Source organism: Staurois parvus, unplaced genomic scaffold (genome assembly GCF_062004578.1).
Source record: "Staurois parvus isolate SC_StPar_1 unplaced genomic scaffold, SC_StPar_1.0 ptg000027l, whole genome shotgun sequence".
Lineage (NCBI taxonomy): Eukaryota > Metazoa > Chordata > Amphibia > Anura > Ranidae > Staurois > Staurois parvus.
In genome coordinates, this window is record NW_028317823.1 from 50,869 (window position 1) to 77,500 (window position 26,632).

The 26,632-nt window shown below is 43.7% G+C and overlaps 1 protein-coding gene across 1 annotated transcript in view; it reads right to left on the bottom strand.

Moving 5' to 3' along the window:
• The window catches only part of CEP295 (centrosomal protein 295), a gene marked incomplete at its 3' end in the record, with an annotated part of 92,304 nt that overhangs the window by 50,864 nt on the left and 14,808 nt on the right, over window positions 1-26,632 (bottom strand). The window contains exons 4-9 of the mRNA XM_089656765.1: window positions 23,952-24,076; window positions 19,949-20,042; window positions 12,078-12,194; window positions 9,587-9,727; window positions 4,765-4,948; window positions 2,179-2,346 (exon numbers count right to left, since the gene is read on the bottom strand). Coding sequence (XP_089512891.1) covers window positions 2,179-2,346; window positions 4,765-4,948; window positions 9,587-9,727; window positions 12,078-12,194; window positions 19,949-20,042; window positions 23,952-24,076 — 829 coding nt within the window. The remainder of the gene's footprint in view (window positions 1-2,178; window positions 2,347-4,764; window positions 4,949-9,586; window positions 9,728-12,077; window positions 12,195-19,948; window positions 20,043-23,951; window positions 24,077-26,632) is intronic.

Genomic DNA, 26,632 nt, shown 5'->3' on the forward strand with positions numbered 1-26,632 from the left:
TTGGAAATGAATAATTTCAGAAAAGTCGATCACCTTGGTCCCCAGCAGCTCTCACTGGTTCCTTCTGCTGACCTCCACAACCCAATAGGACACAGTACTGATGTGGAGGTCAGGAGAACAACATTACTGAACTTTTCAATTTTCCCAGCATTTTCTTGCAGGGATAGCTTGCCTTGTTAACAAAGTGTCACTAAGCCCAGGACCCTACATTCACTCTCTCTGGTCCCTCACAGTACACAGAACATGGAACTGCAATTATTTTAGTAAATATAAACTGCAAAATACCATTTCTCAGCAGTTCGAGAAGTCTTGTGACTTCTATCAGTGTCTAGCAGAGCATATGTTAAAGCTTGGAGGATGCAGAACCCCTGACCTCTGTCTGGACAGTTCAGATTGGTCCTGTGCTAATCACATGCACTCTCCCAAGAAAAACAAAAAACAAAACAACCTCTCTAGCAATACACACCAAACTGAGAATCTGCAGTGTCTCCACATGATATGTCTTATCAGGAGATAGGAGGGGGACACTGGAAGAAAGGGAGGATCAGAGAAGTCAGGATCAAACAGCCTTTTTACACAATGCAGAGGATTAACCCCTTAGGTTCCACAGTGAGTATAACAAGCATGCTTTACTGCATAAACAGACTGTTTTTACTGTTGTTGTGGATTTAGTAACACCAAGTATAGCAACAGTGTTACTTTAAAGTAATCTTGTCAGCAGAGAAATAAGAGTCTGATTTCCTTCTAAACTTCTTAAGAATGCTATTTGTCTGGCTCTTATAATGACCCACTGGCTTCAATGCAACTCTGATTCACCCAAATCAAGTATGCAGTTCAGATAAGTCGAAGAGCCCTTTGTTGCTTCATGTCAATCAAGCATGTAAATTATTGAAGGCAGATGATCAGCATGAAAGCCAGGTAGGTAAGGTTAGCAATAGTAGTGTACTGGATTCTCTGGGGACTGGGTTTCATTCACATGTGCAGCAACAAACTTGGGTTTATATGAAATAAGAGGGCATTTCGGAATGCACATAAATGGAGGTAATGTTTCGATGGTGCCATTAAAACTGAGCATTTACTTGCACTTACGTGTGGTCGATTTGTGTTAAGATAAAATAGAATTCTGTGCGTCTCGTATCCAATTTAAAGCTCAAAGATGGCTAACCATGACTAAATGCATGTAAATTCCACTAACCTATATTGATAGCAGGCACATCTAAATGCAGAAATCATGATCTGGGAAGCACAACCACTGATTTACTTCCCATATCATTTCTCCTGCATTTAGAAAAGCTAAACGCAGAAGTGCCATTGTCAATGTGGCCTTATGTGCTCCACTCATCAGCACAGGAAAAAAAAAAAAAAAAAAAAAAAAAGACGACCTTAATGGGAGTGATTGCTATTGCTTTAAAGACATTGTACACTTGTTATAACTAGGTATTAGTATACTTATATTCCTTGTGTCATTTGTTTGCTTTATCTTGTAATGATGGGCTCACATGCTGTGGCTACAATTTGCAGTGTCATGGCGGAATCAATACATTCAATACATGGACATAGGAGAATCATTCACCTAGCTTGTTCTTATTCACCAAAAAGGGACAGTAACTTCTTGATCCATCCCATGCAGCTGGTGCAGCAGTATAGGAATATTAGCTATTCAGCCTCTTTCTGCAGGGTTTCAGGACAAACAGAGTGAATTTGATTGGTCAACACTGGTGTGTGGCACTTTGACTAATCAAAATTTGTCCAAGAAGCCCTAAGGAAAGAAGGGGAAGAAAAGAGGAGATTTTAAATCCCAGGATTGTTACACTGGTTGCATTGGCACTGACTGCTCATCACCAACGAAGGTAGGCGCAGCAAGGACCAGTAGAGGTGGGGAGGGTGTAGGACAGCGGTAGGCAACCTGAGAGCTGCTGGACTACATGTTCCATCATGCCTCTGCAAGTCATAGCTGTAACTGTCAGTTTTGTAATCTTTGCAATGCCTCATGGGAAATGTAGTTCCACAACAGCAAGAGAGCCGCAGGTTTCCTACCCCTGGTGTAGGATGTTTGTTTACCCTTTAAGTTTTTAGGAGAAAAGATTAACACTAAGCGCTTAACAGATTTATTTTAAGAAGTTACAGCATCTACATGGACCGTGTAAAACCTACTGACAAGCAAAATGCATTACAGACCTTGGTGTTCATCCAATGGTGACACCTGCCCTGTTTCTCTGAAAACAGGCTCCATTTCAGATGTAGCTTCTGGCTCCACAGACAGATCAAGGTCTCCATCAATGCTTGCAACAGTGGGGCCTGGGAGAGGTTGGGGTTTGAGATGCAGGACCATGTCTCCCTTCATTTCTTACATTAAAAAAACAAAAAAAAAAACCACAGTATATTAATGACTGGTCTCTGGAAAAAATCAAACTGCAGGCAGACATAACATAAATATGATAAATAATATTCACTTCTAATCACATCAGTGGGAGGGCTACAGAATGGGGATGGGTGGGGCAATGAGGCTAGGGACCACACACTTTTCTCCTCCTGTCAATGCCTTTCATTAGCTCCAGCTGAAAGCACTCATACCAGTGTGACTAAACCCCCACCATCACCCTCATCTTAAAAAATGTGGAGATAATTACATTCTGACTTCACATTATTGAAGGCTTACTCAGGGATACAAGCATAGCACAACATGAGAATTACCAGAACGCATGAGCTGCACAACAGCTCAGCACTAAAAGCTTCAGGAACTTTAAGCACAGAAAGAGACTCTCCACCGTCTACCAGTAGAGGTGGTCAAAGCAAAGAACATATAGATCAGACTATATATGTGAACAGCACGTGTGAGTCGTAATCTTTTGAGGGTTGTGACTATAAACCCAATTTCTCTTACATTATAGTCCAACCTGTCTTGTGCAGGATATGTACGATACCATGTCTCTTCTAGGATCCCATATCTTACAGAAACCCACGTTGCACAGTTATACTGAGCAACTTAACTGTGCTCTACTTAAAATTCCCTGTGTCTATTTTCCCATGTCAATAATACCAACCCACACAACAGGGTAGAGTTTAAATAGCTGTCTCAATACGACTGCTGCTAGCATGCGCCACTGGTGCCTCATGGAGACCCATGGGGTGTGCTGGAAAGTGACAGTTTATAAAAAAAGGCATATAGAATGGCATGTTCCAGCACACCCCATGGGTCTCTCTTTAAGATCTTTACATCTACCTTCATCAGCATACCCCTTTGGCCTCAAACTTGGCACTGTGCAACTAAAATTCACAGCCAGCCTTACTGGCAACACTTTTCTTTTCACAGCTAAAAGTCATAGCATACCCCACTGATGTCTCTCCTGAACCAAAACACCCAGCATGAACCATTGGTCTTTTTTCGGTCTAGAGCGAAGGTCCAAGCATGCTCCACATTCATATCTCCTATATTACTAAATCCCAATGTGTCTTGCCAAGACCTCATTCACATGGGTGATAAAGCCTACAGTGAATGGGGTTGTTTGTTTATGTGGCCATGTGAGCATATGGGAATGCAGCAGCTACACCAGACACAGTTCAAATTTGACACAATGTCACAAGCACCTGCATGCCTTTCACATTAGGACAAGCAACTGCTGCATCCCCATATATTTAAATTGGCTGCCTGCACACAGCACCCAGAAGCTCAAGCTGCATTAACACACACTCCATTCATGGTCTACAGAACTCTGCACCCATATGAAGGAGGCTCAACCACTCTGCTTTTTGCACATCCAAAATTCCACTGGCGCTAAAAGTGACAGCATTTTTCCTTCTTGCATAGACATCCGCATCCTATACCACACTCTGTTTCAGCAACACATACTGTATATTGTTCATTTTCCTCCTAAACTGTTTTTTCACACTGACACACTTGAGTAATCATAGATATTGTACAGAAATTTAGGTCTTTGTTAATTCAACTCATATGGTATGCATTTGCCGATACACGTTATATATATATATATATATATATATATATTTTATTATACAGGATTTATATAGCGCCAACAGTTTGCTCAGCGCCTTACAATATAAAGGAGACAATACAGCAACAATACAGTTCAATGCAAAAGGGATAGGAGGGCCCTGCTCCTTGGAGCTTACAATCAAGGATTATATATATATATATATATATATATATATATATATATATATATATATATATATATATATATATATATATATACACATACATACATATACATACATACATATATACATATATACATACACACACACACAGTTGCAAGAAAAAGTATGTGAACCCCTTGGGATTAAGTGGAGTTTTGCATGAATTGGGCATAAAATGTGCTCTGAACGTCATCTAAGTCACAACAATAGAAGAACACAGTCTGCTGAACATAATACTACACAAACATTAGATGTTGCCATGGTTTAATTGCACATAACATGTAAACATTCACAGTGCAGGGAGGAAAAAGTATGTGAGGCCCTAGCTTAATGACTTCTCCCAGAGCTAATTGGAGCCAGGAGTGAGCCAACCTTGATGCCAATCAGTGTGATGATATTGGATGTGTTGCTGACAGCTGTCCTGCCCTTAAAAAACACACACCTGTTTTGGGTTTACTGGTTTCAAGAAGCACATTTTATGCCCAATTCATGCAAAACTCCACGTAATCCCAACGGGTTCACATACTTTTTCTTGCAACTGTACACACACATATATATATATATATATAGTATCAGTTGATTTATAGGATGAGGCGTTTGTCTTACTGGTGCCTTTGGTGTACATGTCCTCAAAGGCAGACTCTAGCTCCCTCTGCCATTCCTCCCTGATCTCGGCCCGTCGGTAGGCAGGCTCAAACAATTGTGGAGGCATCTGGGAAACAATCTGTCTTCTACGAGCAAGATCTTCCTGCTGCATCTGCTCCAACTCTTTCATCAGCCGGTCCCGGTCCTATAAGTAAATATCAGTATCTCATTTGATTACAGTCTGGCCAAAATAAATAAAAACATTTTGTCTTTTACAAAAAAAAACTCACAGAAAAAATAATTACCTATTGCCCCTATTAAAAAATCCAGTGAGCTCCATGCCTCTGCTGCTCTAAAAAAGCAAGCGGTGTTATCAGCCCTGTCCAGATCTCCTCTGTAAACTTTAGAATTCCCATCTTTGTTATAGAGAATAGCAGAGGAGGTGTCCTGTAATCCAAAATACAGGCAGAGTAGGGTGAAAATACCCCAAACCCTATTAGGTACCAACACCTCAGGCGGAAGGGGGGGCTGGGGGTGTTGTTCTGTTCCTTCCATCTTAGGGCGGCAATACTGCTCCTCTACAGATATAGGTGTATGTTTCATAAACCGAGAATTATATTTTCAATTCAAATATCCACACTTATCACTGAGATTACAGAGCAGTCTAGTTCAAAAAGTGAGACCAAAAAGCCCAAAACACCATGTAAGTACATAAAATTAATAAGCATTAGGCACTGGGGCTTTTTGGTAACATGTATTTTGGCGCAGTTTTTTGAATCACACATTGTGGCATATTCTTTAAATGCGTATTTTGGTCCTTTTAAACACACATTTTGGAACCTTTCTTTTAGCACGCAATTTGGTGCGGGTTTTTATTGTGCATTTTGTCCCTTTTATAATGCACATTTTGTCGCAGATTTATCATGCATTTTGGTGTGGTTTTTTACACATATTTTGGCGTTTCTTGTTACATGTATTTTTATATTTTGTAACACACATTTTGGCACTTTTATATGCGCATTTTTGCAAAACGTGCACTGGCTAGTCACGTTTAGGGCATCATTAATTAAATGCACCATAAGCGTGTTTTGCATGCATTTTTAGATTCCTGGAGCGCACAGGGTTGAATGGGGTGTTAAAAAAAAAAAAAAAAGCCAAAATGTTCTTACACAGCAGCAAAATGTACAAAGAAATTGTGCAGAAATGCATTAAAAACAAAATGCAAAGCGAATTGAAAAGAGCACCAACATGCATGTTTTAAAAATGCACCAAAATATGCATTAAAAAAAGCGACAAAATGGACCTTTTCAGGCATGGAGCTTTGTGCATTTTTTTCAACCTATGTTTTGGCGCTTCTGACAATGTGGCAATGGACCCAGGCTTTCGGCCAGGACTTCCGGCAGAAGCATGTGCTAAGCAATGCCCCATTTCTCTCTCTTTCGGTCCATCTTAGTATTCCCCTGTTGGAGGGGGCTGGGGACCCACCAAGCAGATCCCAGTAGAAGCTATAGATAGATAGATATATATATATATATATATATACATACATACATATACATACATACACACCTTTTGTCGACAGCAAGATTTACTGCACACATTTCTTTATGCCCTCAGTGGCTTTATACATGCATAACTGGTGGTTTACCAACTACTCTGACACTGGCACGGCTGCTAGCCACTGGCCCCCCGCTACCAACCTGAGGTTACTGGCTACTACTCTCTATACTGACTTTATTTCTGTTGTTAAGTCTGGAAAGTTTATCTCAAGCATCTCTCGTTTCACACGAACCCTAGTTCTTGCAATATAACCCCCACCCCCCGTAGGGTCTTTTCTCTGATGGAGCATTCCCATCACCCAGTCAGGGAAAGTTGTAGTATTTACAATATTTAGTCTAGTCCCCATTCGTCCTTTCCTCCTTTCCCCCCATACTGGGATAACTCTGCTTCCTTAACCTCCCCTGTGTTCTCATGCTCTCTGCTTCCTAGGGGTCTGCGGTATACCTGTTTAGGCTCCCCTCTTTACCTTGCCTCCCCCTCTCACTGCTCACCCCCTTCCCTTCCTTCCCCCTTTTTTTTCTTCCCTGCTTATGTGCACTCTTCACTTTCCCTCTTCCTTCTTCCTACCCAACCCTTCTCCTTTCTTTTCTGTCCTATCCTTTTATGTTTTCCCCCCATTATCTGGTTCCTTCTCTATTTTATCTTGTGGTTGTGCCTCTTGCTCCCGAGGCACTCTCACTCCCCTTCTCAAAATTGTTTACCTCCAGGGGGGGGCAGCCCAATACAAGTGAGTATTTTTAAATTTGCCTCATTTTACGTCCGGGGCATTAGTGTCTCAGAGAAATAGTCTAGGCTCAAGCACTCAGATGGCATTTATACAAGAAACGCATTTCAGGTTGAACCATGTCCCTAGGTTAACCAGCCGGGACTACCCTGTGCCCTACCACTGTCCTTTGCCTATCTCAAAATCTAAGGGAATTAGTATTTTACTGGTTAAAAATCAGTGCCTTGGTTTCTTACTGCGGTGCAGCAGGACCCACAGGGTAGATTTCTATTTGTCAAAGGCAAGATTGGCAAGCTCACAGTTACCCTAGCCAATGCATATTTCCCAAATGCGAATCATCTCTCCTTTCTGCGGAGCTTGCTCCCAGCACTGCTAGATTTCATGGACTGGATCCCGGTGCTTGGGGGTGATGTTAATTTTGCATGAGACACCCTCCTAGAGGTTTACCAGAGCACTGCTCATCTCTCCTCTCGTCTTAAGCACCTCAAGGTGGAATTCCAACTCCTAAAACTGGTTGACCCCCTGGCGTATATCCCACCCACAAGACGGACTATTCCTTCTACTCAGCAGTTCACAAAAGCTATAAACCTTGGATTAGTTCAACAGAAAGACCTGCCGCAGGTATGGTCGACAGGTATATGTGACCTTTTCAGATCATGCTCCCATTTTCATGGATTTACAACTGGGGTTGGTCACCCGCAGTCCTCCGTCGTGGCGCCCGAGACATTTCTTCAATCCCCCGATGTCAGGACAGCCATAGAGCACTCCCTTTTGGAATACTTAATAAAATACTGACTTTGAGGACAGTCCCCCTCATGCTCTGGGAGGCACATAAACCTGTTCTGCAGGGAATGCTGATGGCGCTTCGCACAAAACTTATGTGGAAACACTCTCTAGATCAATATTACATTACATCGAGTTTATATAGCGCCAAAGGGTTTGCTCAGCGCTGTACAATAGAGGGGGGGACAATACATGAAACAGTACAGCAACTACAAACAGCACACGAGGGGTTAGAGGGCCCTACTCTTTCGAGCTTACAATCTAGGAGAATACCTAGAATACCCTACTAGAATACCTTCGGCGGCTAGACGGTGCTCAGAAGGCAAGGTCCACATACCGGGAACTCCTCAAGACTCAAGAGGAATTAAATTTTCTTCTCTTCCATAAGGTAAAACAGAAGTTGGCATGGACTTAAAGAACCATGTATGAATACCCAAACAAACCCGGCACTCTCCTTGCTCGGGCACTTTGTCGCGTCTGCACTCGCACATACATCCCACACATTATGGCTAACTTCAGGTGAAAGCTATCCTCCTCCGACTCTGACCCTCTTCAGGGCTTTCCTGCAGATTATTTGTTAAGAAGTCACTCCTATATTGCCTCTTCAGGCATGTCTTCCCTCGCCCCTACGTTATGCAAGGACCTAGATGCCCTAATAACAGTGGAGGAAATCGGGGTGGCACTCTCACAATCCAAACCCAAAAAAGCCCCTGGTCCTGATGGACTGATTGCAGCCTATTACAGGACCTTTTTCGACAAGCTAGTGTGTGGTAGGTGCAGCAGCAGCTCATCCTATTGGTTCTATTACGTAGATTCCCTGGTTTTTACTTCTTCAAAGTAAACACATAAATGTCTTGGATGAGTATTGGCCATCCAGACATAATGGAACTTAAAACTATTGCATAAAAACATGACAATATTAAAACAATAACACATGCAAACTCATTCACACGGGCAGAAAAAAAAAAAAAATCACTATGTTTACATACAAACAACAGATAGTTTTGTACACACCTAAATGCAGAGCTATAGTAGTCAATGAGCCCATACACACAGGGCTCACTCACATGGGCAGAAAAAAAAACACTGCGTTTAGATGCATACAGCAGATTGTTTTTCATGCATATAAACCCAGCATTATAGTAATCAATGAGCCCATCCACACAGCTGAGTATACATATGAAAATGTGCACTGCATTTAGCCGCACACAAAAAAAAGTGGAACACAGCTGCAGATCTTATGCGCGTAGATTTACTCAAGTACACACGTAATCGCATGTTATTTCACAAAAAGGCAAGTACCTAGGCGTGTATTTTACACAGGATCTTTCTTCCATACAGAAAATAAGCAGCTAAATGCAGTGTTTTTTCTGCCTCTGAATGAGCCCTACATGTGCAGAGGTAATGAAAACTGAGACTGTGTTGCTTGAAGGTGAGATTTAAGAGGGGCTAACAAAAACTCTCAAAACCATATTTTTCTTTTTTAAAACGAGGTAGTACTGCCTGGACCTTGAAGAAGGGGACATACCCCGAAAGCTTGTCCTCAAAATTGTATGTTAGTGCAAATAAAAAAAAAGTATCACGTCAGTACTCAATTGTTTGTCTTTTTTAAAAGACATTTTCTGTAAATGCTCAGAATACATCCACATCAGAGCAAATTGAAAGCACAAATAATTGCTGACCCAAGGCTTTTGTACAGAACACAAACCCGATATTTTGAGTGTTAACACACTGCAATACAGAGAAAATAAAATACAATAAAACCATATTACTCACCTCTGTTAGCTGTACCATCTTCAAAGCATGAGATCCACGAAGTGTTGCCTTCTCCGCACGTTCCCTCCTCTCGCACTCTACCTCTTTCTGAAGTGCGTCCAGCCGCTTTGCTTCCTCAACAGCGGCAGTACGGGCATCAGGCTGGTAAAAGGCACAAGATTATCATAAGTCCCAGCTGCTTACATTAGTTGCACAGTAGAAAGGAAATGCTGCCTACAGCAGCCAGGAAGATTGTAGCTTAACCTCATCATTAGTTATGAGCAATATCACTTGTTTGCATTATTTTATTTAACTTCCTCCATCACTGCAGAGGAAAGTCCAGGACATGCAGTATGTGGACAACCAAGTATTACCGTATTTGCCGACGTATAAGACGACCCCCTACTTTTCCCATTAAAATATAGGGTTTTAGCTATACTCGCCGTATAAGACTACCCCTCTTCCAACGCACACCAAAAATGAAAAAACATCAGATTTGATTTCAATATGGTATTCCAATGATGAGGCACGCTTCCTCCCACTGATACCAATGCTGAGGCACGCTTCCTCCCACTGACACCAATGATGGGGCGCTATTCCTCCCAGGGACACCAATGATGGGGTGCTATTCCTGCCACTGACACCAATGATGGGGCACTATTCCTCCCACTGACACCAATGATGGGGCGCTATTCCTCCCACTGACACCAATGATGGGGCACTATTCCTCCCACTGACACCAATGATGGGGCACTATTCCTCCCACTGACACCAATGATGGGGCACTATTCCTCCCACTGACACCAATGATGGGGCACTATTCCTCCCACTGACACCAATGATGGGGCACTATTCCTCCCACTGACACCAATGATGGGGCACTACTCCTCCCACTGACACCAATGATGGGGCACTATTCCTCCCACTGACATCAATGATGGGGCACTATTCCTCCCATTGACACCAATGATGGTGCCCCATCATTAGTGTCAGTGTGTGAGGAATAGTGTCCCATCATTAGTGTCAGGAATAGTGCCCCATCATTTGTGTCAGAGCAACGAATCGTGCCCCATCATTGGTGTCAGTGGCAGGAATAGCACCCCATCATTGGTGTCCGTGGGAGGAATAGCGCCCCATCATTGGTGTCAGTGGGAGGAATCATGCCCCATCATTGGTGTCAGAGCAACGAATCGTGCCCCATCATTGGTGTCAGAGCAACGAATCGTGCCCCATCATTGGTGTCAGAGCAACGAATCGTGCCCCATCATTGGTGTCAGTGGGAGGAATAGCGCCCCATCATTGGTATCAGTGGGAAGAATCGTGCCCCATCATTGGTGTCAGTGGGAGGAATAGCGCCCCATCATTGGTGTCAGTGGAAGGAATAGCGCCCCATCCTTGGTGTCAGTGGAAGGAATAGCGCCCCATCATTGGTGTCAGTGGAAGGAATAGCGCCCCATCATTGGTGTCAGTGGGAGGAATAGCGCCCCATCATTGGTGTCAGTGGGAGGAATAGCGCCCCATCATTGGTGTCAGTGGGAGGAATAGCGCCCCATCATTGGTGTCAGTGGGAGGAATAGCGCCCCATCATTGGTGTCAGTGGGAGGAATAGTACTCCGTCAGTGGGGAGAGGAATAGTGCCCATCATTGGTGTCAGTGGGAGGAATAGTGCCCCATCATTGGTGTCAGTGGGAGGAATAGTGCCCCATCATTGGTGTCAGTGGGAGGAATAGTGCCCCATCATTGGTGTCAGTGGGAGGAATAATGCCCCATCATTGGTATCAGTGACACCAATGATGGGGCACTATTCCTCCCACTGACACCAATGACACTTGCTGACTCCTGTTCCAGTATGGTGCTGCTGCAGCCAGCGTATATGGTTGCAGCAGCACCTCTGCACTGCACACTTACCCTCACTCGATTTTCGTGGGTCCGCTCGACTCCGCCTCCTCGCCCGTGATTGGTCGCCTGTGTGCTTTTCCTGAGCTACAGTTCTGGCGGCCAATCACCGGTGAGGAGGCGGAACCGAGCGGCAGGAGTGAGGGAGTGGCCGGAGTGACTGAAGGAGCAGCGCTTCCTGGATGGATCGTCGTGGGAGCAGGTAAGAGACTGCAGCCCTCTGCCCACCCCTGTACTTGGTGTCCCTTCCGTCAGAAGGGGGAGGACGGCGGCGGCACTGCGCCGCCCCCTAAAAAGTGCCCCCTGACGTGTACCGGCGTATAAGACGACCCCCGACTTTTGAGAAGATTTTCAAGGGTCAAAAAGTCGTCTTATACGCCGGAAAATACGGTATATTTCACAAGTTTCCAAGTGAATCGAATTGGTACTATTTTTTTTTTTTAGTCTGTATCTTGAGCTCTTCTAGAAGTCATCTTAATGGACATTTCTGACCTGCACAGTTCCAATGCTTTTTGTATTGCATTAGGTCAGCAGATTTTTTTTTTATATTTTTACGTACAGATTGTACTTTATTTTCTAGCCGTGTAAGAGTGGGATAAAAACAATTTCATATCACCTGCTCAGTATCCATTTCTCGGTCCACGTAGGCTTCAGGCAGGTGGTAGTGAGACACAGAGAAGTTGTCTACATTGCAGAGTTTTACCAACGGTGGTCTTTTTACAACCTCGAGGTTCTGTTATTACATAGAGAACATACAGTCAGCAATACCAATCAGCTCAAGACTAATCATTAAACTGTCACTAAACTCACATAAAAAAATAAATAAATAAAACAGACATCAATAAATACTGTATTACATGCTGTACATACTCAGTCACTGAGATTTGTTTTCTGTATTCTGCAAAAAACCTGGTTGATCCTGCTGTTCTTTATCCACCTACCTTTAATGTCCCCAATTCAGCTAGGGATTTTGCAGCTGTAGATGCAACCCTGCTCATGCTCAGTTTTCAGTGAGTTTCTATGCTGAGCATTTTCTCCCTATCACATCTGAGCAGCTCATGTGATTATAAAGTCACACATGAGCGTATAAATAGTGGTAAATGACAGCCCACTCTCTCCCTCCTCCTCCATGCCCACTAACCAGCTAAACACAAAGGGGGCAGGACATTACATTTAAACTAATGGTTGCTTAACCTCCCTCTATTTCTAAGACACAGGCCGGAGGGGCATCACACAGCCTGTGACTGGAAAAAGCCAACCACACAATGTTATTTCTACAAAATAATAAAGATACGATTTCAAATCCCAAGGCCTGACTTTTTTTTTTTACAAAGTGACCTGCAGCAGTGGACCAGAAGCTCTTCCTGCCTATGTTTCCCTGCAGACAGGCTGGGAAAGATCTGCCTCATGCAACAGCTGTATATCAATTAGGAAAAAAGGTACTTTGTGTCTTTTTTATTAAAAATAATTATAGTGTTATTATCCACATAGAGAAAAAAGTAAAGAAAAAAAACTGTGCTTTTAGTATCACTTGCAGTACTTTTACAGAAACATCAAAAGATATATTCTGAGTATAGTTCACAATTCAAAACAAACATTCTCTGACCAAAAGAAACAAAAAGCAGAAATAAAATATACAAAAATGAAACTAAGCATAGGTTAAGGTCCGTTTCACATGGGTGAGTCGATCAGGACCGGCTGCCTGTCAGTTTTTCAGGCAGACCTGATCGGACACTCCATTGAGCTCTATGGATCGGCGACAGTAAACAAACTTGTGTCCATTTACACAGATTGGCCTACCTCCAATCTGATCCAGTCCACTATAAAAAAATGGATGGAAATCCATCCCCCTCTGTTTAGGCGGATTGGATCAGAGGGCAATCGGGTGTAAATGAACAGATGAGTCCGTTTACAATTGACTGCCCATGAGCAGGGCAGGCTCTGTCCGTGTCCTCTCTGTATAAAATAGAGTCAATAAGGACCTGTCGTCCGCCTGCTCTGATCAGCAAGGGGATCTGCTCACAGATTCCCTGCTGATCTGAACTGAGTTCCGCCACATGTGAAAGGGGGTCTAAAAAAACACTTATGTAACAGCCTTATTCCAAAATGGATTAAATTAATATTTTTCCTAAACATTCCACAAACAACGTGAAAAGTGCTTTTTGAAATCTTTAAAATGTATTAAAAATAAAAAACTAAATGTACATAAGTATTCACAGCCTTTGCTGTGTGGGGGGGGGGGGGGGGGGGAACAGATTAAATATATTATATATATATATATATATATATATATATATATATATATATATATATATATATATATATATAAAATTAGATTGTAAGCGCCAACAAAAAGGAACTGAACTGTGTTGTTGCTGCTGTATTGTCTCCCATTATATTGCAAAGCGCTGAGCAAACTGTTAGCACTATAGAATATAATATATATATATATATATATTTTTTTTTTTTTTTTATTATTATTTTTTTTCCATAGATAAATCAGTACACCCCTGATGAAGAGTAAGATTTTATATACTTGGCCACTGAATCACTTTCACCCTGTTCTTCAGAAATGCAACAGTGGCCTTAGATGTGTGCACGATGGCCAAGGGCACGGAGTGATAGTAGCGATTGGGGGCACAGTCTCTGATGGGGGTGCTGCTTCTGACGGAGTGCGCTTCGAAAGAGTGCGAAGCAGTTAAACACAGCAGTTGAACTAAAGCAGGAGAAAGACACAACAACAGCAAGAAACTCTACTGCATGCTGGACAGACTGCAAGCAAACACCGTGGGAAACATCTCTTACATGCCTGAGTCCCACTCTGTGTACCTTTATATAATACACTCCTCTTCATACTACTATCCTCTGTTCCCAAATCCCATTTCTTTACTCCTCTGCTCCACCCCAAAACTTGCACATCTCCCCCTCATTGCTATCATCTCCCTACTACTGCTCTCATCACCCCCAAAATGCCTCTTCTACTCCTCATTTTCCTCTCCTCCATTCCCAAAATCCATTCACTATATCCCTCTGCTCCTCCTAAACATTTGTATATTGTGTCCTCACTGCTTCCTTCGCCCCTCTATGGCACCCACCACCTCTTCCTATTATTCCACTCTCCCACTGACCCAAACACCTCCACTAGGAGTTTCTCACGCTCCTGCACATCCCGCTCCCATGCCACCTTTCTCACCCTTCTCCTCCTCCTAGCCGCGGGAGACATCTCCCCGAATCCTGGCCCTCCACCACCTCCCTCACCCGCACAACACCCTCCCGCCTCCATGTCCTACCGCAACCCCCGCAACCTAGTATCTGTCCCCCTGCTCCCTAAAATCTCCCCCCCGTTTTCATGTGCACTCCTGAACGCCCGATCGGTGTGCAACAAGCTTACCGCCATCCACGACCTCTTTGTTTCCCGCTCCCTCAACCTCCTGGCGATCACGGAATCCTGGATCCAGCCCACTGACTCTACCTCCCCTGCTGCACTCTCCTATGGAGGTCTCACCTGGACCCACTCACCCAGGCCTAACGGTCGTAAAGGTGGTGGGGTTGGTCTGCTCCTGTCACCGCAGAGCACCTTCCGAGTCCTCCCAAACCCCCCCTCCCTATCCTTCTCCTCCTTCGAGGCCCACTGCGTCCGACTATTCTCCCCAACCCCCCTGAAGATTGCTGTGATATACTGGCCTCCTGGATCCATACCCCGCTTCCTGGAAGACTTCTCCTCCTGGCTACCCTTCTTCCTCTCCTCTGAGCTACCCACCATCATTCTTGGGGATTTCAACATCCCTGTCAACCTTGACAACCCGGACACAGCCCGTCTCCTCCACTTAACCTCCTCCTTTGCACTTGCACAGTGCATACAATCCACCACCCACTCCGACGGTAATATCATTGATCTTGTCTTCTCCTACCGCTGCGCTCCCCACAACCTCACTAACACCCCCTTCCCTCTCTCTGACCACAACCTGATCACCTTCTCTATCTCCTTGTCCTCCAACGCCTACCCCTCCAAATGTCACACTACTACCAGCCGTAACCTCCACAACCTTAACCCTGCCTCCCTCCACTCTGCAGCTGATCAACTCCACAACCGCATCCTCCCCCTGTCCTGCCCCGACTTGGCTATGACTGCCTACAACAACGCGCTGTCAGCAGCCCTTGACTCACTAGCGCCTTTAACCACACGCAACATCAGACTCCGACCGCTCCAGCCCTGGCAGACTGATCACACCAAAACCCTCAAACGACGCAGTCGTGCCCTGGAGCGACTATGGCGCAAAACAAAATCCCAACAAGCTTTCACCTGCTACAAATCTGCCTTCCGCACCTACACCTCCTCCCTCCACGCAGCCAAACAAGCCTACTTCCTGACCCTCATCAAGGCCCTCTCCTCCAATCCTCGCCGACTCTTCTCCACCTTCAACTCTCTACTCTCTCCACCCCCACCTCCACCCAGCACCTCACTCACCGCCCTTGAGATTGCCAATCACTTCAAAAACAAGATTGACACAATTCGCAAGGACATTGCCGCAACTCACACGCCCTCTCAACCCGTCCCCTCTCACACAGCTACCCCATCATCCCCCCTCCCCCTCGACATTACCCGCAGGGACTTCGTCGCTGCTCAAACTCCCTCCAACTCCCTTCCCCCTCACTTAGCTACCCCCTCTTCACCACTCTCCCACGGCCTCACCACTGCTCTGACCTCCTCTCCCACCCCACCCTACATTCCTCATACTGAAGCTCCCCCAACACTCCGCACCTTTGACCTTACTACCATCGAGGAAGTCTCCAAGATCCTCTCTGATGCCCGCCTCACCACCTGCCCCCTCGACCCTATCCCCTCACAATTCCTACGACCTCCCTCCCCCTCCATCCTACGCTCCCTCACCCACATCTTTAATCTCTCCCTCTCCTCCGGCACTTTCCCCTCCCCACTGAAGCATGCACACATCACCCCCATACTTAAAAAGCCCTCCCTGGACCCCAATGACCCGAACAACCTCAGACCCATCTCCCTGCTCCCACTTACATCTAAACTCCTCGAGCGCCTCGTCTACACCTGCCTATGCTCTCACCTCAACGACAACAACCTCCTCGATCCCCTACAGTCTGGCTTCCGCCCCCTACACTCCACCGAAACTGCCTTACTCAAACTCTCCAACGACCTTCTAACCGCCAAAGCTAATGGCCACTATTCAGTGCTCCTACTCCTTGACCTCTCTGCGGCCTTCGACACAGTTGACCACCCCCTCCTCCTCAAAATACTACACTCCCTCGGCCTCAGATTCTGCTCTCTCCTGGCTCTCATCCTACCTGTCACAACGCTCTTTCAGCGTTACCTATAATGCTACCACCTCCCCCTCACTCCCCCTCTCTGTTGGGGTCCCTCAAGGCTCTGTCCTTGGGCCCCTTCTCTTCTCCATCTACACCTCCTCCCTTGGCCAACTCATACACTCTCACGGCTTCAACTACCACCTCTATGCCGACGACACACAAATCTATCTCTCAACCCCCCACCTCACCCCCTCGGTCTCTGCCCAAATCACACACCTACTGAGCGACATATCAGATTGGATGTCGCTCCACTTCCTTAAACTGAATCTCTCCAAAACCGAGCTCCTTGTCTTCCCCCCCAGCCCGAACCCCACCCCCCATCGACTTCTACATCACATCCAACAACGCCAATATCAAACCCGCTCTGCAGGCCAGAGTACTTGGTGTCATTCTGGACTCCAACCTATCCTTCCAGCCCCAAGTCCAATCTTTAACAAACTCGTGCAGACTCCACCTCCGCAACATCGCCAAAATCCGCACGTTCCTAACCCCAGAAACCACTAAACAGCTCATCCACTCCCTCATCATATCACGACTCGACTACTGCAACTCCCTCCTCACTGGCCTGCCTCGCCGCTGGCTATCCCCGCTTCAGTCGATCCTGAATACGGCTGCCAGACTCATTCACCTTTCCAAACGCTCCGTTTCCGCCACCCCCCTCTGCCAATCCCTCCACTGGCTTCCGATTGCGCAACGGATCAAATTTAAAATCCTAACACTGACGTACAAAGCTGTCCACCATACTGCCCCGAACTACATCACTGACCTAATATCCAAGTACCGCCCAGCACACACACTCCGCTCCTCACAAGACCTCCTTCTCTCTAGTTCCCTGCTCTCCTCCTCCCATGCCCGCCTCCAGGACTTCTCCAGGGTGTCACTCATCCTCTGGAACTCCCTGCCCCAACCCATCAGATTATCACCTACTCTCCTCTCCTTTAGGCGCACCCTGAAAACCCATCTCTTCAGGGAAGCCTACCTCACCCCCTGCTAACTTGCTGACCTCCTCCACTCTTCCTACCACTCCATCCCCCACAGCTATCTCCTCCTGTACCACTATCCCATCCCTTCTAGATTGTAAGCTCGAAAGAGCAGGGCCCTCAATCCCCTCATGTTTTGCATTGTATTGGTATTGTTCTGTCACATGTTCTGTCCCCCTTTGTAATGTACAGCGCTGAGTGAACTATTGGCGCTTTATAAATACTGTATAATAATAATAATAATCTTCTCTTTCAATATAGAGCAGTACATCTGTGAATTCATGATACCATCAATGAAATGCAGCTCCCCGACACCAGCAGCACTCACACAGCCCCACAGAAGGACACTCCCACCACCATGTTTCACTGTAGGTACCATGCATTTTCTTTGTACGCCTGACCTTTGCAACACCATATGGTTTTGAAGCCATCAGTTCCAAAAATATTTATCTTGGTCTCATCTTTCCTGAGTACAGAGTGCCAGTAGTCTTCTTCTTTTTCAGCATGGGCCCTGGCAAATTCTAGGCTGGCTTTTTTGCGCATGGGCTTTAGGAGAGGCTTCCTTTGTGGGCGACACCCATGCATGCCATTCCTCTGCAGTGTAAGAGAGACGTAATGTGTCACAGACACAATCACCCAGGTTTGGCTACTTCTCTAGCTAACTGCAGTGAATTTGTATGGTGACTTTCTTCAACCCTTCTCATCAGAAGACACTCCTGTCGAGGTGCTCACATCCATGGATGGCCTGGACGTCAGATGGTTGCAGTTCCATCTTTGTTACATTTCTGTATCACTTTTGCTACAGTATTCTGACTGATTAGTAAAGCTTTGCCGATCTTGTAGCCTTCACCTTTCTTGTGTGAAGAAATTATTTTCTTTTTCAGGCCTTGTGACATTTCTCTTCCATGTGGTGCCATTACTGACAGCATGGAATGGGAAGGGTTTTCTTTGTTAAGCAATGCCATTTCATAATCAACTGTCTGCTGGACATCTGTTTAATGAATAATTAGACTCACCTGTAGTCGAATTCTTGTTAATTAGGATTTTGTCTAAAATTTAGCTTTGCGCCTAAGACTTTCATTGGGGTGTGTTCATTTTTGCAACATGGTCTTAAATAAATTTGTTAGAAAATATACTTTTATGTGAGTGCAAATTAAATCTTGTTTGCAATCAATGGCCTGCATTTGTAGGAGTATTTTGTAGTAGAGTGTCCCATAGAAAATGTTGCTTCTGAAAGGAAAGTAAAGGTTTTCTGGCAAATCTGTTGGGGTGTACTCATTTATGCTGAGCACTGTAAATATGCACACATATACACACACAAAGCACTAAATGTCTTCATTTGTCACGAAAAACCACTCAAACGGAATTGCTACCTTTGGGGGAGCTCGTACCTATTTTGGCAATTACCCGCTCCCACTTCTGCTGCAATTGCCTAGGCGATCAGAAGTGGAAGATGTCCCCCCCATATCCCCTCCCTCTCCGTAGTCCTCTGGGACACGTGACAGGTCCCAGAAGACTACAGGACCATTCACAAAGTGCAGTTGTACTGACGTATGCCCAGTAAGCCGCACGCGGCCACAGCCGGGTGCCCACACTTAAGATGCCGGCACTGGCAAGCAAGGCTGGCCAGTAAAAGGTGCCGCGGTGAGCACACCACTGGATCATGGGACAGGTGAGTGCCTGTTTTTCAAAAGTCAGCAGTGTGGACTTATTTTTTGTAGATTTCACTGGAGTCCCTCTTTAATTTTATAATAAACATTGGTTATATGACCTTGCCATTATATATACACATTTTAAATGGGAATACCATGAAAAAAACACCTTCTATGTTGCAAAAAGGATATATGCATTACTTTGGTATCATAAGTAATAACACTACTGTATACATTCCCCATTTATTAAACATGCCAGAAAAGAATATATAAAACTGACAAGTACAAATCTGTATCTATAGCCACATTTAAAACCGTTTTAAAAGCTCAGCTTCCAACAATCTAACAAGCATACTGTGACAGAAAATCAGTCAAAGTGCTATTCTGTGACTGTTCACACAATAAATCATAACAGAGATAATGCTACTTAAACTACAGAGTTTAGTTATACAATAGCACTGGCAAACAATAAAGAGTAATTGCTATTGGTATCAATATAACCTGGAGTAAGTATTTACCTCGAGTGGATCTGGCGGTGGTGGGGGCAGACTGGCGACTTTCGCTGCACGCTCCTTTTCAATTTCAAGTGCTTTTCTACGGGTTTTAATATGCCTAAGTTAGGGAGATAACATGAAATCATGTAATGGAGAGGCACTTTTTACTGGAAACATCACACTAGTGAAGAAGAAGGTACTATATTCAACTGGAATGAGGAGCTTATTATAATTAGAGCCAATATGCATCAAGTTCCAAGGACATTGAGGATGTTGCCTGAAGGGAACCTGTCAGAGAATCTTACATCATAAAGCAGACCAGATGGTAAAGCTGGTCGATAACAGACATTTATTTGAGAACAAAGGTTTGGGAGATATCTGCTGGTCATTGTACAGTTCTATTGAGCACCAGAGACCTGCCAAAATCCTTGCTATATGCCAACAGTGGTGTTCATGCAATACTATGGGCCCTTTACTATTACACGTGCATCTCAATATATTAGAATATCATCAAAACGTTAATTTATTTCAGTAATTCAATTGAAAAAGTGAAACTCAGATTTATTACACACAGAGTGATATATTTCAAGCATTTCTTTTAATTTTGATCTTCATGGCTTACAGCTAGTGAAAACCCAAAATTTAGTATCTCAGAAAATTTGAATATTGTGAAAAAGTTCAATATTGTAGACTCGTGGTGTCACAATCTAATTGGCCAGTTAACTCTAAACACCTGTAAAGGTTTCCTGAGCCTTTAAATGGTCTCTCAGTCTGGTTCAGTAGGTTACACAATCATGGGGAAGACTGCTGATTTGACAGGTGTTCAGAAGACAGTCAGTCATTGACACCCTCAAGGAGGGTAAGTCACAAAAGGTCATTGCTAAAGAAGCTGGCTGTTCACAAAGCGCTGTGTCCAAACATAATAATGGAAGGTTGAATGGAAGGAAAAAAAGTGTGGTACAAAAAGGTGCACAAGCAACACGGATAACCACAGCATTAAAAAGATTGCGAAGCAAAGGCCATTCAAGAATTTGGGGGAGATTCACAAGGAGTGAACTACAGCCACCACACAGAGACGTATCCAGGACATGAGCTACACCTGCGCATTTCTTGTGTCAAGCCACTCCTGAACCAGAGACAACGTCAGAAGCGTCTTACCTTGCAAAGGAGAAAAAAAAAGGACTGGACTGTTACTCAGTGGTCCAAAGTCCTCTTTTCAGATGAAAGTAAATTTATCATTTCATTTGGAAATCAAGGTCCCAGAGTCTGGGGGAAGACTGGAGAAGCACAGAATCCAAGTCCCATGAGGTCCAGTGTGAAGTTTCCAGTCAGTGATGATTTGGGGAGCCATGTCATCTGCTGGTGATGGTCCACTGTTTTTTATCAAAGTCTAAAATCAGCGCAGCCCTCTACCAGGAAATTCTAGAGCACTTTATGCTTCCCTCTGCCGACCAGCATTATGGAGATGCTGATTTCATTTTCCAGCAGGACTTGTCACCTGCTCACACTGCCAAAAGTACCAATACCTGCTTTAATGATCATGGTATCACTGTGCTTAATTGGCCAGCAAACTTACCTGACCTAAATCCCATAGAGAATCTGTGGGGTATTATCAAGAGAAAGATGAGACAGACCCAACAATACAGATGAGCTGAAAGCTGCTATCAAAGCAAAGTAGGCTTCCATAACACCTCAGCAGTGCCACAGGTTGATCGCCTCCATGCCACACCGCATTGATGCAGTAATTCATGCATAACGAGCCCAGATCAAATACTGAGTGCATACTATACTGTACATGGACATTTTTCAGCAAACCAAACATTTCTGTAATAAAAATCCTTTTTTGTTTTATTGGTCTTATGTAATATACTAATTTTCTACGATACTGAATTTTGGGTTTTCACTAGCGGTAAGCCATAATCATCAAAATTAAAAGAAAGAAATGCTTGAATTTTATCACTCTGCGTGTAATGAATCTATATAATATATGAGTTAATTTTTTTTAAATTGAATTACTGAAATAAATTAGCTTTTTCATGATATTCTAATTTGAGATGCACCTGTATCTATATCAAGGAGAAAGACTGGGCCTACTAGCAGGGAAATTTTCTAACAAGGCAAAAATCTCCCCAAAATAGAACCTCTGAATACCTAAAGCACTTGTTCTTACCATTCAGAATTCTGGTAAAATATGTACTAACAGTCTGTGGTGCATACTCCACATGTCGGTTGGCAAAGAAAGACCAATACCAGGCTGCCTTTAAATCATGGGTTCTTAGCTGGGGATATACATATACCCTTGGAGATATGGGAACCAAATGATGTGGATATGGGACTGGATCTCTGAATAGGTTAAAAAAACGGAAAGAGGATTTTTAAAGATGGTAAACCTGAAATAAAGTGGAGACTACAGCTTGATGCGGCAGATGACATGCGAGTAAAGCTAAAATCGAATGGGATTAGTTAAATTGTAATGCAATATTTAAACATTTCTCTATCATTTCCAAACTCGTATTTAGGCTGCAAGTGGAGCAGAGGAAGTAAATGGGAGTGCACAGGGCAGAGGACTGGATGGTCTAGGGAGGTTATTTTTACACAGTGATAAGCACTGCTACCTTCCTGGGAGGGGAAACACTCCCCACGTCACATCCAGACACAAATTAATCCAACGGAGAAATTCCTCTTCTGTGGTTTGCAGGGAATTGTTCCAGAACTCCCAGGCAGCAGGTAGGCAGACAGACAGAGGGAGCCTGTGTCTATCAGCCAATAAGGCTTGCGATAGAGTCAGGGGGCTGGAGCTCTAAAGACAGGCGGAGCTTCGAGGAAAGCGGAAGTTCAGGTGGGTAAATATCCCTCCCTCCCATTTTTGCCCTGCTTTCCTTCATTGGCAAAAATTGGAAGTAATTTTTATTATTTAGGGCAATGAACTCTTCCCCCAACAAACAGTGGGGAAAAGAATGCAAGAGTCTGTATTCAAATACGAAAAATTGTGCCTCTGTCATGTGAACAAAATAATATATTGAATTTCCAACGACTCACAAGATCAGGTCACAGTGACATATGGGAGTATCAAATATGAATCAGTAATGCTCTACTAAAACATACAAATTTGGGATATCTTGCAGTCACAGTGGCATATCAAATCCACCCTCCCCTGCAAAGAGGCCAACACAAATGTAAGTCAGAAAAAAAGGGCTACATCAGACCCTGCTAAATGCCACTATATTAGAGGTACACAATGGAGTCCCAGGTCATGACTCCATAAAATCACAATGTGTGCCCCAAAATAAAAAAGTTAAAAGAATTGGTGCTACCAACAAAAGAAACTCAACATGTTTCGCCCTATTAACAAAAGCTTTGTCAGGAGTGTGGGGTAAAAACAAACAAAAAGGTGCAACCAAACAAAATCACATGGCAAAATCCATGTCATTCGATTTTGTTTGGTTGTACCCTTTCCTATAGATAAGTAGGTGTCAGTTTAAGTAACTAGAGAATTTATGTTACATATCTCCACACAGAAAAAAAAGCTGATGTGACAGCAGTGTTGAAACACACATGAAAACTGATGTAGACTCGTGTCTCTGCAAGTGAAATCTGCACGGTTTTTCTAATAGTTTTTCTGCACGTATGGTGTGAACGAGGCCTAACACTGCCAGTAAATGGACTTCCATTCAATAGTCTGATTAAACAAAAACAAGAGCAAACATCTCAAGTTCTGGCTAGATTGTTTATTTGTAATTTGCTGGGGGTGGTTCAAAATATTAGAAAAAGTGTTGCTGTTTCAAGCTGGGCTGACAATTTAGTGTCCTCCACCCAACATTGCAGAGTAAATGTGAACCTTGAGATTATCCAAAATATGCTCTCAAGTCATCTTCTGACTGAGCCTTTATCTTCACTTTAGTCGTCAAGACTTGAGAAGATGCACTGACCAGCATCGCAAACACTGCTTCAGAGACGAAATATTATAATAGCCGAACAAGTCACATTGCTATCAGTTTAAAGTGCAGGTTCTCATATCACAGCTTACCATGTCTGGTCTCTGTGCTGCTTCAGTTTGTGTTCCTTTAGCTCCTGCAAGGCCTCTCTGTGCCTTTTCTCAGCCTTCTCTTTATTCAAAGTTTGAATCCGCTCAATAGCCTTCAAGTCTGGCTCCTAGAATAAAAATAAATCTGGAAATGAGGAAAACATAAGACAATAATCCACATGGAAATTCTTTTAAGAAGCTACCAAAATGCTAGAACTAGATTGTATGCTGAAAGCTTTTGAGCAAAAGACGATAAAAGGAAAATAGTATCATGAAAATGTTAGCATATTCAATTTTTGGCCTCATGCGCACTTGTGAATGGAGCTGTTACTGATTACATGAAGGATACCTAGTGGTGGTTGGCAGCGATCAGCAGCCCCATTGAAAGCAATGGAAGGCTGACAGCTTCCACAGTTCATTGTAGCTGCTCACATGTAATCCTTCATGGAGTGATAGCCTGTGAATGAATGTGCCTGGACGTATACTGTCTGCAGCCAGGGACAATAGTCGCTTAACCACTTCCAGACCGGACACTTTTACCCCCTTCCTGACCAGGGCAATTTTCAGCTTTCAGCGCTATCACACTTTGAATGACAATTGAGCAGTCATGCAACACTGTACCCAAATTAAATTTTTACCATTTTTTTGAGACAGATAAAGCTTTATTTTGGTGGTATTTATTCACCGCTGGGATTTTTATTTTTTTTGCTATGTAAATGAAAAAGTCCAAAAATTTTGAACAAAAGTGTTTTTTTTATAACATTTTGCAAATAAATTATATTTCATCATAAATCTTTGCCAAAATTTATTCCGCTATCTTTTTAGTAAAAAAAACAAAAACAAATTAGTTTATAACCAAAAATTATAATTTTTAAACTTTTTTTTACATTTTTATATTTTTTATTAATTTATTTTTTTTACATACTGTCACCCTAGCAGTACAGTGTCACCATGGTGACACTTGTACTACTTGTGGGGGGGTGATGATTTTTATTTTTTTTTTTTACACTGATTGCTTTTAAAAAATGTAAAAAATTTCTGATTAGAATTCCCCCCCCTCACACTTCTTCATTGAGAAACTTTCTTTCATGGTTTTCACATTTTGTAACATTATCCTGTGACTCAACCGTATTCCTCCCACATTCACAGATCATGTTACAGACAGTGAAGGCGACAAAAAAACGTTTCTTAAATAGAAGAGGAGGGAGGAGGGAGAAGGGGGGAGGAGGGAGAAGGGGGTAGGTGCCCCCCCCCCCCAAACACTTTCCCCAGTCCTCTCTCGATCCAGTGTGGTGTTCCCAGCTGCATCTCTTCTCTGCCCTGCTCTCCCTGGCTAGACTTAGACCAGCAGGAGTCATCAGCTCCAATGAGGAGGGAGCAGTGGACGTGGCTGAGCTGTGCAATGTGTGTCTATGGACACACTCAGCCTGGCTCACGTGTGCTCCCAGGGAGGAGGGGATTAAGTAGGGAAATGCAACCATGTTTTGTTACCTTTTAGAATAGGTGCAACATGAAACACAGGTGGAATATGTCTTGGTCTGTTAAAAATACAATCAAGTGTCAATCAAAAAAATGTTGATTCTGCCAGAAATTCTGTGCTCATTGCCTCTGATCCTTAGAAATAACATAGATCCCAGCTATCTCTGGGAACTACATAACACCTCTTCCCCATGTTATAGAGATGAGAAGAGGGAGAAGCTTTGTAGTCCTAACATCTGTCATGTGACAACGCTGCTCCGCCATATAGTATGATGAGTGAGTGTTGTCACCCAGGACGCACTGTGTTACTGGTGGGAATAAGGCAAAAAAACTGATGCAATCACCACATCAAATGATTGGGAAGCTGCAATAAATTACATACAGTCATGGCCGAAATTGTTGGCACCCTTGATATTTTTCCTGAAAATCAAGTATTTCACACAAAAAAGGTATTGCATTAACACATGTTTTGCTATACACATGTTTATTCCCTTTGTATGTATTGGAACAAATATAAAACAGAGGCAGAAAAGCAAATATGACATAATGTCACACAAAACCCCAAAAATGGGCTGGACAAAAGTATTGGCACCCTTAACTTAATATTTGGTTGCACACCCTTTGGAAAACATAACTGAAATCAGTCGCTTCCTATAACCATCAATAAGCTTCTGACACCTCTCACCCGGAATTTTGGACCACTCTTCCTTTGCAAACAGCTCCAGGTCTCTCTTATTGGAAGGACACCTTTTCCCAACAGCAATTTTAAGATCTCTCCACAGGTGTTCAATGGGATTTAGATCTGGGCTCATTGCTGGCCACTTCAGAACTCTCCAGCGCTTCTTTGCCATCCATTTCTGAGTGCTTTTTGACGTATGTTTGGGGTCATTGTCCTGCTGGAAGACCCAGGATCTTGGACGCAAACCCAGCTTTCTGACACTGGGCCCTACAGTGCGACCCAAAATCCTTTGGTAATCCTCAGATTTCATGATGCCTTGCACACAGTCAAGGCACCCAGTGCCAGAGGCAGCAAAACAACCCCAAAACATCATTGAACCTCCACCATATTTTACCGTAGGTACTGTGTTTTGTTCTTTGTAGGCCTCATTCCGTTTTCGGTAAACAGTAGAATGATGTGCTTTACCGAAAAGCTCTATCTTGGTCTCATCTGTCCACAAGACGTTTTCCCAGAAGGCTTTTGGCTT